Below are 19,379 nucleotides of genomic sequence, written 5' to 3'. Positions count from 1 at the left end.
TTCACTTGGTACTGTAGCATAGGATGGGATAGGGGGAGGGTTAGGAGCAGAAAGAAGCTTCCGTCCTGCACCAACATCGTGATCAAAATCAAATGTGATTAATTAAAACACTGCGATTACTCTATAATTTGGGAGCTGTGCTATGACAGAGAAAGAACTTACCTAGATATTCAATAGGTTTCAGGATCAAATTCTGGGGGATAACAGCTGCAGCAGCAGCAGCAGAGGACATGAGAACTATGATGGCTAGGAAAACCACCAACATCTTCACTTGAGAGGACTGAGTTAAAGCCATTTGCAACCTAATTAAATCGGCAAAGAAGTTAGTGGACTTAGCTTGGAAATAGAGCAGGAGAAGGCAAGGTGTGATCGGCAATGTCAATTGAAGCTTACTATTTGTAGACAGAAAATCATGACCTTTTCCGTAAATGAAGATTAATCAAAGACTAATTGTCGGATCACTGTATTCCACAATCTGAAATTTTAAGTCAGTCTACACTGATCTCCACAGAATTGCTGACGAGAATATTCAATGAACGACTAGGTCTTATGGTTAGTTGGCTAAGCATTAAAGATTGGTACATGTTTGAATTGGGAAAAGGGATGAAAAATCTGAAGGGCAGATGACTGTCATTTCTATATATTTAATACTTTACCGTATTTGAGAGGTAATTTTAAACTAGAACAATCAATAAAAATGATGAATACAAAATAGATATAATCAGTTGAGAGCTAGAGTTTTGCATTTGGGACGAAAACAATGTTTATAAAAACTCATACTAGAAGTTGAATGTTTGATAAAAACATAAAATAATTTAAATGAAAAAAAAAATTAATTTAAAAATTACACAAATAACTCCAACTACTTGTTAAGTACAAAATAGAAATATTTTTAACAATTATTGCATGCTAAGATTAGGTATCTTTAATTGAATTCGACAATCTTTTATAAAATTAAAAATATCTATCACTGATACTAATCTTATTTAGTTCTGGGCAAACAAGATTAGTTGCAAAGTGAAAACTTTCCCTACTAGCTATCTCGGCATGCCATTGGAAATTAACCCTTGCTCCTTGCTCACCTGGCAGCCAATTGTTGAAAAATTTCAATTTAAGCTTGCAGGGTGGAAGGGTAAATTTCTCCCAATGGGAGGACGGCTAACATTTATCAATTCAGTTCTCTTCGACCTTCCTTTTTATTTCCTCTCTTTTTTCCAGATGCTTGCTTCAGTTAAGCAAAAACTTGATGCCATCTAGAAGGATTTTTCATGGTCAGGAAATTTTGATAAGAAAAGGTTACACTACATTTATTGGCCTTTTATTTGCAAGTTTAAAAGCCAAGGGGGTTTAGGGATTATGAACCTCGAGCTTAAAAATCGAGCTCTCTTAAACAAGTGGTTATGGATATACGTAAATGAACTCGATAGTTTATGGCACAAAGTCATCTCGGCTAAAAACAGACTTGATCCAAGCTGTATGCTACTCTCCCACAAACCGTCTTTCCTTCGGAAGCACATTTCTAAACCTCTTCGACCCTCCAATAGATATCATGAATTGGTCACTTCCAAATTTGGTCATCTTCTTGGAAAAGGGAACACTATCTCATTTTGGAATGATTTTTGGCTAAGTGGTGCCCTTCTCTCATCGACTTTTCTTCGCATCTATGCTTTAGCAATCGACAAAAAGGCCACCATTGTCAAATTAGGAAATGGGTCAATCACAAATGGACTTGGGGTATTAACATGAGAAGACAACCATTCAATTACGAGATAGATCAGTGGGAAGAATTTAGAGCTCTTATAAGCAACATTTAACCTCACCCAACTGATTATGATGCAGTGATTTGGAAAACAACCACAAGCGGTTCTTACTCCTCATCCTCCTTCTGCAAGGCTTTTCACGACATTCCTCAATCCTTTGATAGTGTCTGGAGCAATGTTTGGACTGGAAATGCACCACCAAAAGTGAAAACATTCTATTGGCAAGTCTTGAAAGGTAAGATGGGTGCCAAATCCATCATAATGGAAAGAGGGCTTATGACTGCTGAAGAAGCAATATGCCAAATCCATCCCATTTCTCCCAAAGTCAAGCATGTTTGGAAAATGTTGTTTTTTGCCAACTTATGGACATTATAGTTATGTAGAAATGAGACTATATTTAGAGGTAAGAAGTTTGAAGTCGAACAAATTGTTGACATTACCCTCCTTCGGCTCTCATTGTTGTGCAAAGGAAAGTGGCAAATGGGAGATATTCCTACCAACTTATGTATACTTAACCTCACACTTCTTTCTAATAGCGCCAATAGGCCAAAACAAGGGTAAGTGGAAGCTGGTCACCCCCATTGCCAGGGTCTCTCAAACTAAATATCGATGGAGCAGCAAAAGGCAAACCTGACCCTATAGGCATAGGAATTCAAAAGGACCATCTATGATATATAAAAGGCATCATCTCTATGCACATTGGAATGGAGGAATCTAATTATGCTAAATTTAAATTTGTTCAGGAGGGCATCAATTTTTTTCTCTCCTCCCCTTAGGCTGCAACACACCATTTTGAAGTTGAATGCGATTCTTTCAATGCCATCAATTGGACTAGAGACCATAACAAGGTACCATGGCGTATGAAATTTATTTCAAACGCTATTGAGTCTTATTTGCGTAACAATGTGGGGATTTCCTTTATTCATATTTTGTGGCAAGCCAATTTAGTAGCAGATGGTTTGACAAAAATTGGGGTTTTGCGAGCTTGTAACTTCAAAGCTTACTTCGACATGGGGAACACTCCAAGACTCAGTTACTCCTAGCTAGTCTCTACGATTTCGAATTCAGTTTGTATTTCTTATGTAATGCATTAGAGACAAGAGTAGCTTTTAGCTATAGGCTTGAATTGAAATGCTTGTCTTTTCATTTTTTGGCAATGGCACATCAAACTCTTTTAATCTGATGCTTGCCTGTCCACCTCAAAGGGACACTTTTGATTGACTCTACTTCTGTAAGTCTCTTTTTGAGACAAAATGCAGCAATAAAATTTTACTTTTTTTTTTTTAAAAGTCAAAGCTTATAATGATTTCCTTTTCAATAAGAGTGATTAATAAATTTTTTAAAAAATTATCTAATATTTTATTACGAGTCTCGTTTTTATACAGGTGAATGTCTTAATCAATAACATATATATTATGTTAAGAAAATAGTCAAATTATTTGATGACATAAAATGACACTATTCGATTTATTAATTTGGTTTATTTTTTATTCAATTTCTTTGAATTTAACTTAAGTGACATTGGCTAAAGTCAACAACTGTTACGATAACATGTGACGGAACCAATATCCTTTGACAGTCAAAACTTTCAAACGACGGTGTTCGGTTTTTGCTAGGATTGGGTAATCATGATCTTCTCAACTTTTGTTTTTGCTGAGCAATTCCACTTTGTCGCTCTGGTTTTGTCTTTTGAGGTTTGTTAGGGAAGGAGTGCCTTTGCTTCAGTGAACTCGTAAGGTTCTGGGAGCAGTGTAAGGTTGGGGTTTGAGCTGTTTATGCCTTCATCATCTTTGAAGTTGGTGTCAACAAGTGAGTAGCATGCGGCTGGTGTCTCCCATCTGACTTAATGTTGCAAAGGAATTTCAAACTTTGTGGTGAAGTTTTATCTTTTCATTTAGAGTAAAATACCTCATATTCTTAAGTTTTAATTGAAATTTTAAACGGGGTTCATTAATTTTTGAAATAAACAATCTATCTAAAAAAATATCTTCGACTAGACACATAGATCTAGCCGTTAGCTAACCATTAGTGTTTTTGTTAGTTTGATGATATGTTAATATTGAAATAATAATTTTACTTTTTATTAATTTTAAAAATTAATGTTATATAATTTTTATTAATTTTTTAATTTATTTAAAAAAATAGGGGAGCGCCAAGATTTGGTGCTCCTTCCCTTAAGGAGCATCGGTTGGTGCTCCCCTTTCTTAGGGAGATCGACGCTTCCTTTTTTTAAAAAATATAATAATAATTTTTTAAATTCATAAAGAAAAAAAAAAGCATATTTTAGTTTTTTCATAATCTTTATTAACGGTGTTTACACTTTTAAGGTGAAATGTCTATTTCGAAAACTAATGGACTCATTTAAAAATTTCGATTAAAATTTAAAAGTGTAGGGTATTTTATCCTTTTATTTATTTACAATTCAAAGCTGATGACAAATGCACATCGATTAAGATCTAGTTTTATTATTATTATTTTTGTTTAGTGGCTTTCGTATCACCTTTTTTCTGCTTCCGGGCTTTTTGTGATTTTGGTTTTTTACCTTGGATGGTGCTTTCCATGTAATTGTACATATTTTCTTTCCCATGCCAGGTTTCTAATATCGTTTTTGACCTATTAAGTGAGAGATTTGAAATGACATTCCAAAATATATTAAGATTGGATAAAAACACTTTCTTTAAAAACAAATTGAAAATCATGAAAAAATGAGAACATGTTTAAATTGGAAGAAGGTTAAAACTTATATATACATATATTTATATATATATATATATATATATATATGCTTACTTTACTAAGTAANTGCTTACTTTACAAGAAATTTTATATTTTAACAATCATTATCAATGTAATTATTGAATTTTGAATTCAACATGTTCACTTAAATGATATTTTTTTTTAAAAATTAAACGCTCAAATGGAGGCTAAATGTTTGGGTACTTTTTCAATTAAGGGCTAAACGTTTTAGTTGTAACAATTAAGAACTAAACGTTTTCTATTTTTTATAATTAAGGGTTATGTTGATAAGTAAATAGAGCGTATATCACACGCGACAAAAAATCGCATTGTAAATGTAGTTATCACATGCTATATTGAAATTCAGTTGTTACAAGTCATGTTAAAAAATATAATTATTACATGTCATGTGAAAAATTTAGTTGTTACATGTCATGTTGAAAAATATAATTGTTATATGTCATGTTGAAAATTTAGTTTGTTACATGCTATATTGAAAATTTAGTTGTTACATGTCATGTTGAAAAATTTAGTTATTACACGTCATGATAGAAATTTAGTTATTACATGTCATTTTGAAAAATGTAGTTGTTACACTTCATGTTGAAAATTTAGTCGTTACATGTCATGTTAAAAAATATAATTATTATCTACCATGTTAAAGATTTTATTGTTACATGCTATGTTGAAAATTTAATTGTTACACGTCATGTTGAGAAATGTAATTATTACATGTTATGTTAAAAATTTAGTTGTTCCATGTTATATTGAAGAATGTAATTATTACACATCACGTTGATAATTTCGTTATTATATGTTATATTGAAAAATATAATTGTTATAGGTCATGTTAAAAATTTAATTGTTACATGTTATGTTGAAAACTTAGTTATTATACGTCATATTGAAAAATGTAGTTATTACACAGCATATTGAAATTTAATTATTACACGTCATATTGAAAAATGTAATTATTACATACCATATTAAAGATTTAGTTGTTATATGCTATGTTGAAAATTTAATTGTTATATGTCACGTTGAAAAATATAGTTTCATCGGACTCCTTCAAAAAGAACATAAACAAATTTTCTAAGACACGAGCTTGAATTTGCAAGCGGTGGCTAAAAATACACAATTTATTAATTGTGTATTTACACAATTAAGCTTTTGTATTTTTTCAATTTATTACTTTAATAAAGTTAGTTTTCAATTTAAATTAAAAAATTACAAAAACTTAATTTATATAAATTATTATACAAAAATTAAATCTACATTTTTTATAGAATACACGGGCTAATTATATAATTTAATCAAAAATTTCGTGAAGACAAGGACAGAGTTGAGACTTCTCAACCAGCCCTTTGGTCTTCGGCGCTGAATCTTCTCCAAAAAGCCTTCCAGAACTTAATAAATATATCGGTATTTAATTTTTTTTTATCTGTTATATATATGGAGATTCAAATTCTAAAACTATATGGTAAGGAGGGCAAGTTCAACCATATTTCTAAAACATGGAATACCTGCAGTTTCTGCTGCTGCTTTTTTCCTTATTGCAGACCCGATTTTACTCGGTTATGTGCCAGATGGGAGATTTGGATTCCAGAACTGAAAAAGAAGCCTTGCTATCTTTCAAACTCCATGTCAGTGATCCTCAAAATGCACTCTCAGGGTGGACACAGAATTCTTCTCATTGCAACTGGTATGGTGTTTCTTCCAGCAGCAATGGATTCCTAGTAGAATCCCTCCAACTTGGTAGACTTGGCCTTGTAGGCACCTTAGCCCCTTCCCTCTCAAATCTTACCTTCCTCCACACACTTAACCTTTCCCACAACTTATTTCATGGCCAATTACAGCTGGAGTTTAGTAGGCTCTCACTTCTTCAGCACATTGACCTAAGAAACAATTCCATTAATGGAACTGTTCCCCCCTTTCTTTCTGATTTCCATAATCTTGAAACACTTAGATTACAAGGGAACAATTTTAGTGGTATCCTTCCACCTGAACTAGGCAATCTCCAAAGACTCAGAGTCCTGGATATCTCTGTCAATAACCTCACTGGATCACTTCCTGCTACATTTGGAAACCTTTCCTTTTTAACTTCTCTTGCTATTGCAAGAAACAAGTTAGTTGGTGAAATTCCAAGTGAGCTTGGTCAGCTTAGAAACCTTCAACAGATTCAGCTTTCTGAAAATCATCTGACAGGCCAAATCCCTTATTCTATTTTCAACATTACTTCTTTAGTTTTCTTATCCGTAACAAAAAATAACCTTTCAGGAAATCTACCAAATGATATAGGTCAAGCTCTTCCAAATCTCAATCAACTGTTTTTGGCACTAAACAGGTTGGAAGGAATTATACCTGCTTCTCTATCTAATGCTTCAAACATTGAATTTCTTGACCTGTCTAGAAATAGATTTCATGGGCCAATTCCTCTGCTTGGCAACATGAAGAAACTTATCAAGCTGGAACTTGGTTCAAGTTCTCTCTCTTCTACTACAGCTCAGAATTTTCAGTTTATTGATTCTCTTACAAACTGTACGCAGCTGGAATATCTGATGATTAATTCCAACAGACTTTTTGGTGAATTTCCCTCAGTCGCAAATCTGTCAAGCAATATCCAGCATTTTTGCATTTCTGACAATTTGTTGACTGGTAGCTTCCCTCAGGGGATTGAGAAGTTTCAAAATCTCATATCCTTTTCTATCGAGCAGAACTCTTTTACAGGTGAGATTCCAAAGAGTATAGCCAAACTTGGAATTTTACAGAGCTTTCTGGGGTTCCAAAATATGTTATCCGGAGAAATTCCAGAAATCTTTGCCAATTTTACACAAGTTTCTGTAATCCGATTAGGCAATAACCAATTCACTGGTAAAATTCCTACCAGCCTTGTATACTGCCAGCAACTACAAACATTGGACCTTTCTTGGAATAGGCTCAATGGAAGCATACCAGAAGAGGTTTTCCTGCTTTCTGGTTTAAACTATTTGATTCTGGTACATAACGTGCTTTGGGGTCCTCTCCCCGGTGAAGTTGGTAACATAAAGCAACTTCAAGAGTTGGATGTTTCTGAAAATAAGTTGCTTGGAAATTTACCTTCATCAATTAGTGGCTGTTCAAGTTTACTATATCTCAACATGTCAAGAAATAATATCAGTGGTGAAATCCCGGATTCATTAGGAAAGTTAGTAGCACTAGAATTTTTGGACCTCTCTTCTAACAATCTTTCTGGACCAATTCCACAAGACTTGGAAAATCTTCAGTTTAAGATGTTAAATTTGTCTTTCAATCATTTGGAAGGAGAAGTTCCAACAGGAAAAGTCTTCTTGAACGTTAGCACGTTTTCTATCCAGGAAAACGACGCGCTATGCAGCAGTGATCAAGAAATTGCCAGAAATTTGGAGCTCCCTCAATGTAATGCAAGGAAAAGAAAGAGGAATCACCTGCTCAAAATTTTAGTTTCAGCAGCAGGAGCTGCTTCATTTATATGCTTGATTTTCTGCTTTGTATGGGCATTGATATCCAGAAAGAAGAAAAAGAGGGAGAAAGGCAGTAAATCTTCACTTTCATTGAAGGGGTTGCCTCCCATGATATCTTACTCTGATATCCGGCTTGCTACCGGCAATTTCGCAACTGAAAATCTGATTGGAAAGGGAGGTTTCGGATCGGTTTATAAAGGTGCATTCAGCACTAATGAAAACGGAGCGAACACCAACAATGCTACCCTTGCTGTGAAAGTTCTTGACTTGCAACAAAGCAAAGCCATACAAAGTTTTCTTGCTGAATGTGAGGCCTTGAGGAATGTTAGGCATCGAAACCTTGTGAAGATTATCACCTCATGCTCAAGCGTTGATCATAAAGGAGATGAATTCAAGGCCTTGGTTATGGAGTTCATGCCTAATGGCAACCTAGAGAAGTGGTTGTATCCAGAAGATGAGGAATCTGGGTTATGGTTGACCTTTCTGCAAAGACTTAATATTGCCATCGATGTAGCTTCTGCCATAGATTATTTGCACAATGACTGAACCAACCGTTGTGCACTGTGATCTGAAACCTGCAAATGTGCTTTTGGATGAAGATATGGCTGCTCATGTAGGGGATTTTGGATTGGCAAGGTTTCTGTCTCAAAATCCCCCACAAGGGGAGAGTAGCACAACGGCAGTGAAAGGCTCAATTGGTTACATTGCTCCTGGTCAGTAAATTACTCTTGTTAACTTTTTTTTTTCCGAATAAAAAGTTTTCTTTAAAGATAAATTTTTATGTGATGGTCATAATTGTTAGTCTAATTTCTGCTGAATTTTTCTGTAGAGTATGGTCTAGGTAGCAAAGCTTCTACCTGTGGAGATGTGTACAGTTTTGGTATTCTTCTGCTTGAAATGTTCACAGCAAAGAAGCCAACTGATGAAATGTTCAAAGAAGGTTTAAGCCTTAACAAATTTGCATCAGCAGTGGATCGTAAGCAAATTTTTGAGACTGCCGACCCGAGGCTTTTTAAGAATCAAGGAGGTTTATTGCAAAGCTCAATCAATACTTACTCTAGTGAAAGCAGCAGCAGCAGCAGCAGCAATAGCAGCAACAACAGTGGCAGTAATTGGCCCAGCAAATATGAAGAATGTTTAGCAGCAGTGATAAGAGTTGCATTATGTTGTGCAGCTCAATCAGCCAAAGATCGTTTATCCACCAGAGAAACCTTGACAAAGTTGCATGATATTAAGAAGATTTTACTCAAGTTATGAGGCACCCATCACCCTCTTACTCCATGAGTGTGCTAATAGTTTTAATTGGAGTTGGTTCCAATGTATTGAAGCCGATGAATGTTTTTAATTGCATTACTATTGCGTAAATTATGATCAATTTTTAAGTAATAAAGGTTCAACTTATAACCAATATTAAATTAATATTTGATCCATCGTTGCTTTATACTTTTATATACCGAATAACTTACTACCTTCTAAAAAAAATAAAATAAATTTGAGGGGTACAATTTACTAATAGTACCAGATATTTAATGCTTAAGCTTGAGCAAAACTCAAGATATCAGTTGAACTTTGACAGAGAGGCGACCTTAATTAAGACAAAACTTCGTCATTATCATTCATGATTAGCAAATTCATTTTTTTTACTCTTTTTCTTTCTAATTGTGTGTACTTGTAAATATTTTTATGTTGGTTACTAATTTATTATTTTTTAAAAAATTATATTATAATTAATATTACACAAAAAGTAATGAAAACATATAAAATGAGGAAAAGAGCTACATTACGTGAATGATCGCGAAAGTAATTGGAACAAGTGACTGGTTTCATAAGTTGTTTTCAACTTGAGATGTTTTGAAGAATTTAACTTGGAAACTCAAATATGATAATAGTTAAGAGATCTTCCTCTTAATCTTTTCTTTAACTATTTTCTCCTATCATATTTTCTCTCTTAACTTGTTATCTTATACATTTTCCCTCTTACCTTGTACTTAAGAGCATTCATATTACATTATTAATAACTATAAAACACCAATTACTTTAATAGTGACATAATGAGTTTCTAATTATTATTCATTACTACTGCAATGTTATGATGAGTTTCAGTAACTATTATTCATTGTGTATATTAAAACTTTTCGTCGTGGAAATTGCTTTCTGGTTGCGGACGATGGTCTCTCTTGTGGAAATGCTCGCGATGCCGGAGCTTGAGTGGCTGACCTGCTAGGATTCGGTCTGACTTATGGATGTTCGCTGATTTGTTATGTCTGTCAGGAGGAACAGAGGACTTCCCCTGTTTGTTGGTCTTGCTCTTACGAATGGTGGAGCCTAGATGGATGCAATGGTCGTTCTAGGACTCTGTAGGACGTCCATTAGGGTGTCATCTTTGCTCGTGGTCTGAGTTTTTTTATTTTGGGCCGCTTCTAGCGGTTGACAGAAACGTTTATTCTGGATTTAGAGGTGGAGTGATGAGCTTGCTGCTCTTTCGAGTTTCTCTTGTTTAGAGCAGGTTTCTAGGAAAAGAGTGAGACCCATCTTGCGCTCTTTTAGTTTAGGACAGGGAAGGAATGCGATTTGGATTTCGTGAGGCAAGCTTTCCGTAACTGTATGTATCGTTTTAGCACAAGTTAGAAATCTTATGTCAATAGTAGTCTTTAGCTAAAAGTTAGAGACTTCTCATGACATAATGGTTTAGTGTCAATAAAATTACTTTAAAAAGTTGTTACTTAATATGTGCATTAAAACTTGTTCTCGATTAATTGTTTATATAGAGTTTTGATAATTCATTTTGGACATAATAAAATTTATGAAGCTAGGGCAGACACGTTTTCAATCTTATCTCCCTCTCTAGAAATATTCTCTGTCAAATTCTCTTTTTTGAGTCCTTGTCTGCCCTATGCTCAACCTCACTCCGTTACTCACTTGTTCGCTACCTATACTTACCCTTACTCCACCATTCACTTAAATTTTTACTTATTCTTTAATCTTACTCTACTGCTTATCCATTCTCTTCCACCTATCACAACATTTAGCATTTGAGATATTGTTTCAATCTTCCTCTACACCATCTCCAACACATCTTTTACTTATTTAGAATACTTTCTCTCTCCCTGTTACAAGAATGCTTTACATTTTGTATATCATTATGTAGAATCAGTTTCTGCATTTGCAACAGCTACAAATTCAATAGAAAAACTTCCCGTTTTTACAGGTTCACTTCTTTGCTTCAATTCCAAGAACAGAATGAGACAAACTTGTGTTTATGGGTTTTTTTTTTTTTTTTGTTGTGTGGTTTGAAGAATCAGAAGAGACGAGGAGTTAAAGTTTGAGATTGAATTGAAAAGACAGCTAAAAAGTGTTCTGGCGTGGCACTTTGATTCTGTAAGCTTTCGTTGGCTGCCACGTGTGTTATGTGTTAGATAAAATTTTGGAAGCTTTGTAGTGAAACTTTCAAACGGCGGTCTTTTGCTTAGCATCTTTTAGTGCCCTGACTTTGCATCTTCTCATGCAGTAAAAACTGAAAGTAATGATTAAGGCTATGGTTAATTTTTAATTAAAAATAAGTAAATTGTCCTAAAGTACTCATAAAATATACATATATTCATAAATTTCTTAATATATATTATGTTCCTATTATTTATGCACTCCAACGTCTCAATAATGATATTATATATATATATTATGTTCAAAGAATAATCGAATTATTGGATGGAATAAAATGACATTATTCCCTTTTTTTTTTAATTTGGTTTATTTTATAGTTCAATTTCTCTGGATTTAACTTAAGTGAGATTGGCTAAAGTCAACAACTGTTACAACAGGTATTTTGACAGTAAAAACTTGAGGTCATTTAGGAGGAGGGATTATCCTTTGTCTTAATTTTTAAGTGGCATTGCCTAATTGGAATTAATCCATCCAACATGTATCATCTCAATTGCATATAGCATTTAGCATATTACTATCAAACTCAACAATTTAAAGTTTCTCAAAACAATTAAGCCTTGAGACATATACTAATGAAAGCATTTAATCAATACAATATGGTCAAAAAAAAAAAAAAAACAGAGCAAAGAAGAAGGAGCTATCTGGTTTAACACTTGACAGCAATCTAGACTGAATGAATATGGAGTCACAGATACTAATACGGTTTGTGCCTTTCATTTTATTCTCTTATATATTTTTCCTAACCATACACTCAATTCACTTAAAAACAAATACAGTAATGTCTTTGCCCTTGTTCTTGTCATTCTTTTTCTTCTCAACTCTTTTGCAGAGTTTATAGCTTCTTATTTGCAGCATGGATAGCCTCCTGATCCACTTGGTATACCAGGATATGCGTTGGGAGGGTTATAATAATTAGCAAGAAGCTTCCGTCCTGCACCAGCATCATCAAATGTGGTTAATTAAAAGCCTACACTTAGTCTATAATTTGGAACCTGTGCTGTAGCAGAGAAACAACTTACCCAGATTAATAGGTTTCAGGATCAAATCCTGGGGGATAACAGCGGCACTAGCAGATGACATGAGAACTATGATGGCTAAGACAACCACCAACATCCTCACTTGAGAGGACTGAGTTAAAGCCATTTGCCAACGTAATTGAATCTGCAAAGAAGTTAGGGGACTTAGCTTGGAAATAGAGCAGGAGAAGGCAAGGGGTGATGGACAATGTCAGTTGAAGCTTAGTATTTATAGACAGAAAATCATGACTAATCATCAGATTACTGTATTCCACAATCTGAAATTTTAAGTCAGTCTACACTGATCTCAAGAGTAAAGAATATTCAATGAACGACTAGGTCTCATGGTTGGTTGGTTAGGCATTGAATTGAAGATTGGTACATGTTTGAATTGGGAAAAAGGTTGAAAAATCTGAAGGGCAGATAACTGCCATTTCTATATATTTAATACTATACCGTATTTGAGAGGTAACTTTAAACTAAAACAATCAATACAAATGATGATAATATTGATTCATGAAATCCAAGTCATGGTAAATTGGTTAATTCACTCAGGATATCACGAAAAAATCAGTACATGTTTGAGTTGGAAGAGGTTAAAGCTTGCATTTATATGCATTCAATATGCATACTTAACAAGAAAATTTATATTTTAACAATCATTATCAATGTAATTATTGAATTTTGAATTCAACATGTGCACTTAAATGATATTTTTTTTTAATGGTGAATTAGTTTGTTGGGTAAGGACATTGGGAAAGATAGGTATATCTTTGAATTGGAAAGAAGTCGAAGAAAATTGGAAGGACATACAACTTGCATGAATATTCAATACAAGACTCTCTGCATTTAAATGAATGATGAATAGGTATTGACTAATGAAGTCTTCCTTGCGACAAACAACTGAAAAGTCATTTTTGACGTTGAAACATTGTTATTTGTTTTGCTTTTGAAACAGAGAGATACAAAGTGTCATGCATGCACCTACCCATTAACTGTCAAGAAATTGCATTTGACCGACAAAGCAAAGATTGGAGTTAAATATAGCATGGTACCAATCAAAAGCTATAGTTGGAAAGATTGAGTAGGACAGAAAGGCGAGTAATGAAAAGTTTCATCCGACTCTTTCAAAAAAGAAGATAAACAAATTTTCTCAGACACGAGCTTGAATTTGCAAGAGGTAGCTAAAAATACAAACAAAATAATGTTGACTTTATAAGGGGAGCATCAGTCCAAGATTTGCAAACTCATTCGACCCTTTCAACGCCTAAATAGTCTGATAGCACATGATTTCTCTGTTCATTGATTTCTTTAGTTTTGTATAACTGTCACCGACTTCTTGGACTATACCAGAGGAGCATAAGGACAGAGTATATTTGACTAAGCATTTAAAAGTGAGAAAAAAAAAAAGAGGGATTTATGATAGGAAATAGTGACAAGAAAATTATGGTAATTTTAAATTGATTTATCCATATGATAACTAAAAAATATTGCTCAAGATCAATTTCAAAAGGAAAATTGAATAAAATACTGGGTTTTATCTTATTATTGAAACGGTAAAAACAATGTTTTAACTGTGAATCAGGCCATCTTGTAATGTACATTCTCGGAAGATAATCGGAAGAATCTTCTACATAAGGCTTAAAAAGCTACAAGTTGCAAAACATGTTTTGGCAGGGCAGTGTTGCTAGTCTATCAAGATGCCCTTTGACTGCTTCCCCGCCCGCCATTCTCCTTAATCCTTCTAGTAGCCTTCTGTTCTTCTTTGACTTCCATAATGATTGCAACGGAATAAATTTGGCATGGAGTTCTAGAGGATCTTTTCGATAATTTTTATAATATAAATTAGGTAACCCCACTAAAACTAATTTAGGATGACTTACCTGAAGATTGGGACAGACTACAGAGTTAAGACTTTTTCAAGCAGCCTTTTGGTCTTCGGGGTTGAATCTTCTCCAAAAAGTCCACAACTCAATATCCATGGGTAATTATATGTACAGAGATTCAAATTCTAAAACCATACGGTAAGGAGGGCAAGTTCAACCATATTTCTAAACCATGGAATACCTGCAGTTTCTGCTGCTGCTTTTCTCCTTATTCCAGACCCAATTTTACTCGGTTATGTGCCAGATGGGAGATTTGGATTCCAGAACTGACAAAGAAGCCTTGCTATCTTTCAAACTCCATGTCAGTGATCCTCAAAATGCACTCTCAGAGTGGACACAGAATTCTTCTCATTGCAACTGGTATGGTGTTTCTTGCAGCAGCAATGGATCCCGAGTAGAATCCCTCCAACTTGGTAGTCTTGGCCTTGCAGGCACTTTAGTCCCTTCCCTCTCAAATCTTACTTTCCTCCACACACTTAACCTTTCCCACAACTTATTTCATGGCCAATTTCAGCTGGAGTTTAGTAGGCTCTCACTTCTTCAGCACATTGACCTTAGAAACAATTCCATTAATGGAACTGTTCCTGCTATTCTTTCTGATTGCCATAATCTTGAAACACTTAGATTACAAGGGAACAGTTTTAGTGGTAACCTTCCACCTGAACTAGGCAATCTCCAAAGACTCAGAATCCTGGATATCTCTGTCAATAACCTCACTGATTCACTTCCTCCTACATTTGGAAACCTTTCCTCTTTAACTTTTCTTGCTTTTGCAAGAAACAAGTTAGTTGGTGAGATTCCAAGTGAGCTTGGTCGGCTTAGAAACCTTCAACAGATACAGCTTTCTGAAAATCATCTGACCGGCCAAATCCCTTATTCTATTTTCAACATCACTTCTTTAGTTTTCTTATCTGTAACGCAAAATAACCTTTCAGGAAATCTACCAAATGATATAGGTCAAGTTCTTCCAAATCTCAAGCGACTGTTTTTGGCACTAAACAGGTTTGAAGGAATTATACCTGCTTCTCTATCTAATGCTTCAAACATTGAATTCCTTGACCTGTCTAGAAATAGATTTCGTGGGCCAATTCCTCTGCTTGGCAACATGAAGAAACTTATCAAGCTGGACCTTGGTGCAAATTCTCTCTCTTCTACTACAGCTCAGAATTTTCAGTTTATTGATTCTCTTACAAACTGTACGCAGCTGGAATATCTGATGATTAATTCCAACAGACTTTCTGGTGAATTTCCCTCAGTCGCAAATCTGTCAAGCAATATCCAGCATTTTTGCATTTCTGACAATTTGTTGACTGGTAGCTTCCCTCAGGGGATTGAGAAGTTTCAAGATCTCATATCCCTTTCTATTGAGCAGAACTCTTTTACAGGTGAGATTCCAAGGAGTATAGCTACACTTAAAAATTTACAGAGCTTTTTGGTGTTCCAGAATATGTTCTCTGGAGAAATTCCAGAAAGCTTCGCTAATTTTACTCAAGTTTCTGAAATCCTAATGGGCAATAACCAGTTCTCTGGTAAAATTCCTACCAGCCTTGGAAACTGCCAGCAACTACAGACATTAGACCTGTCTTGGAATAGGCTCAATGGAAGCATACCGGAAGAGGTTTTCATGCTTTCGGGTTTAAACTACTTGATTCTGGTACATAACGTGCTTGGGGGTCCTCTCCCTAGTGAAGTTGGTAACTTAAAGCAACTTCAAGTGTTGGATGTTTCTGAAAACAAGCTGTTTGGAAATTTAACTTCGTCAATTAGTGGCTGTTCAAGTTTACTATATCTCAACATGTCGAGAAATAATATCAGTGGTGAAATTCCGGATTCGTTAGGAAAGTTAGTATCACTAGAGGTTTTGGATCTCTCTTCAAACAATCTTTCTGGACCAATTCCACAAGACTTGGAAAATCTTCAGTTTCTCAAGATGTTAAATTTGTCTTTCAATCATTTGGAAGGAGAAGTTCCAACAGGAAAAGTCTTCTTGAACGTCAGCACGTTTTCTATCGAGGGAAACGACGCGCTATGCAGCAGTGATCAAGAAATTGCAAAAAATTTGGAGCTCCCTCAATGTAATACAAGGAAAAGTAAGAGAAATCACCTGCTCAAAATTTTAGTTTCAGCTGCTGGAGCTGCTTCATTTATATGTTTGATTTTCTGCTTTGTATGGGCATTGATGTCCAGAAAGAAGAAAAAGAGGGAGAAAGGCAGTAAATCTTCACTTTCATTGAAGGGGTTGCCTCCCATGATATCTTACTCTGGTATCCGGCTTGCTACAAGCAATTTCGCAACTGAAAATCTGATTGGAAAGGGGGGTTTCGGATCGGTTTATAAAGGTTCATTCAGCACTAATGAAAACGGAGCGAACACCAACAATACTACCCTTGCTGTGAAGGTTCTTGACTTGCAACAAAGCAAAGCCATTCAAAGTTTTCTTGCTGAATGTGAGGCCTTGAGGAATGTTAGGCATCGAAACCTTGTGAAGATTATCACCTCATGCTCAAGCGTTGATCATAAAGGAGATGAATTCAAGGCATTGGTTATGGAGTTCATGCCCAATGGCAACCTGGAGAAGTGGTTGTATCCAGAAGATGAGGAATCTGGATTATGTTTGACCTTTCTGCAAAGACTTAATATTGCCATCGATGTAGCTTCTGCCATAGATTATTTGCACAATGACTGTGAACCAACCGTTGTGCACTGTGATCTGAAGCCTGCAAATGTCCTTTTGGATGAAGATTTGGCTGCTCATGTAGGGGATTTTGGATTGGCAAGGTTTCTGTCTCAAAATCCATCACAAGGGGAGAGTAGCACAATGGCAGTGAAAGGCTCAATTGGTTACATTGCGCCAGGTCAGTAAACTACTCTTATTAACTTTTTTTTTTTTGAGCAAAAATTTAACTTAAAAAGGCAAATTTTATGTGATGATCGTAGTTGTTAGTCTAATTTTGCTGAATTTTTCTGTAGAGTATGGTCTAGGTGGCAAAGCTTCTATCAGTGGAGATGTGTATAGTTTTGGAATTCTTCTGCTTGAAATGTTCATAGCAAAGAAGCCAACTGATGGAATGTTTATAGAAGGATTAAGCCTCAATAAATTTGCATTAGCAATGGAACGCAATCAAAATTTTGAGACTGCCGATCCGAGGCTTTTTAAGTATCAAGGAAGTTTACTGCAAAGCGCATTCAAGACTTATTCTAGTGAAAGTAGCAGCAGCAGCAACAGTGAAAGTGATTGGCCTCGCAAATATGAAGAATGTTTAGCAGCAGTGATAAGAATCGCATTATGTTGTGCAGCTCAATCAGCCAAAGATCGTTTATCCATGAGAGAAACCTTGACAAAGTTGCATGACATTAAGAAAATTTTACTGAAGTTATCATGAGTCAGCCCATCAGCCTCTTACCCCATGAGTGTGCTAATATTTTTTAGTGTTTTGATATATGGAAGCAGATATATGCTTTCGTTTGTAAATATTATCATGTAAACTATGAGGAATTATTGAGTAACAAAGTTCCAATTTAAAAAATAATTAATTAATTTATTTCATTATGTAAACGCAAATAATAGAATTACATAAATTTTTGAGTCTTTTTATTTGTTCGATTTTTTTAAAATTTTATCTCTGTTTTTTCTTGAACAATTTTCTGAGCAAAATTGAATTCAAATGTTAAATTTTATTTATATTAATTCGTTTGTATATAAACATGTAAACTTATCTTATCAAGATCTTCCTTGTACTATAAAGACAAAGGTATAGAAGAAGATTAATATATATCAGTGTTCATTTATAATTTTAGCTACTACATAAAGTGCAAAGGAAAACATGCATTAAAATTTCCGATACTGCAACTCTATATATTCGCATTCCCATCATCTTCGTTTACATACTCGGCTTCAACCTACTTGATACAGATGACGTTCGTAAAATTAAGTAATAAGAAAAGATATGGTTTACTGTAACCATATATTAATGATAAGAAAGTATGCATATTGGATACTATTGAGAAATTAAGAAGAAGAAAAAAGTGATAGAAACATGCATGTTTTTCTTTGGGCCCTTTTTTCATGCATAATTAGGTGCTTGCGGCTTCCTAAGGAGGACAGCATGTGGAGGATCCCCCTGAGAATCCTACCCCATACCCTTCATATTTTCTGCCTTGATGCTTGTCAACAAGCTTCGGAGCTGCAGCAATAAGAAAATAAAATGTCTTTAAAATATAAAGAAAAATATAATAGTATTATATATTATTTCATACATGATGAAAAATAATTTTTTTTCTATTTCATAAATGTCATTTTACCCAACTCAATATTTTTCAATACGGAATCTCAAATTCTAATAACAGAAATATCTCTTTAAAAACATATAAATGTATATATATATATATATAGCTTCATATTTCTATGTTATTATTATTATTTTGAGTGATTTTCTAGTTAGTTAATTAATAAAAGACTAAATGAGCATAGTGCATTGATACTGCCCGATATTAGGATTGGGAATGGCAGCCTGAGGGACAACAGCAGCTGCAAAAGAAATGAGAAAAATGATGGCTACGAAAACCATCATCATCTTTGCTTGGGAGGACTTAGGTATGAAAGCCATTTGCCACCTTAATTGATAATAACTTAGATATGCGAGCAATAAGTGACAAGAGAAAGAGAGAAATAATTAATTAAAGCTAGCTAGAGCCTAGAGGGATGAGGCAGAATGCTGGTTGAAGCTTGGTATTTATAGACGAACAAGAAGCATTACTTCCAAGTTCCAAGTGATAGATCACTAATTAAACCAGTACTAAGCTTACGTGCTAAGACGTGTTAATTGGTATGGCTGCACAAATTTGGGGGTGAATCGAGCTAACCAGCATCAGACTCCAAAGTTGAAAAGGTCATCACCTGACTTTTATTATTCAGTTGTGTTAAAATCTTTGGAATATTTTTTTGGGCATTTTTTTATAGCATAACAGAATTATAATTAAAATAACTCCCAGTAAGTAACCTAGTACCTAGAATACGTGCATAGATTAAGGAACACGTGCTTTAAAAGATGGACACAAGTA

The 19,379-nt window shown here is 34.6% G+C and overlaps 1 protein-coding gene, 1 long non-coding RNA gene and 1 pseudogene across 2 annotated transcripts; 2 read left to right on the top strand and 1 right to left on the bottom strand.

Annotated features, from left to right (window-relative positions):
- Window positions 6,083-9,232, top strand: LOC18602816 (annotated as a pseudogene).
- Window positions 11,937-12,641, bottom strand: LOC108661651. The gene is made up of 2 exons (XR_001927405.1): window positions 12,436-12,641; window positions 11,937-12,347 (listed from the first exon to the last, which is right to left on the bottom strand). It is a non-coding gene; the product is annotated as an uncharacterized LOC108661651 (long non-coding RNA).
- LOC18602815 (putative receptor-like protein kinase At3g47110) lies at window positions 14,491-17,897 on the top strand. The gene is made up of 2 exons (XM_007034427.2): window positions 14,491-17,173; window positions 17,289-17,897. The coding sequence occupies exons 1-2, from the start codon at window positions 14,491-14,493 to the stop codon at window positions 17,699-17,701; spliced, it is 3,096 nt and encodes a 1,031-aa protein (XP_007034489.2). The 3' UTR covers window positions 17,702-17,897.

Source organism: Theobroma cacao, chromosome 4 (genome assembly GCF_000208745.1).
Source record: "Theobroma cacao cultivar B97-61/B2 chromosome 4, Criollo_cocoa_genome_V2, whole genome shotgun sequence".
In the NCBI taxonomy this organism is placed as follows: domain Eukaryota; kingdom Viridiplantae; phylum Streptophyta; class Magnoliopsida; order Malvales; family Malvaceae; genus Theobroma; species Theobroma cacao.
Note: the sequence above shows the minus strand (reverse complement) of the source record. Positions and strands in the feature narration are given on the sequence as shown.

What these genes read in the sequence shown, in the direction of transcription:
- LOC18602815 (XM_007034427.2), top strand. Translation starts at nt 14,491, where the DNA reads ATGGAATACCTGCAGTTTCTGCTGCTGCTTTTCTCCTTATTCCAGACC. An exon ending in AATTGGTTACATTGCGCCAG is followed by an intron (nt 17,174 to 17,288) that starts GTCAGTAAACTA and finishes ATTTTTCTGTAG; the next exon opens with AGTATGGTCTAGGTGGCAAA.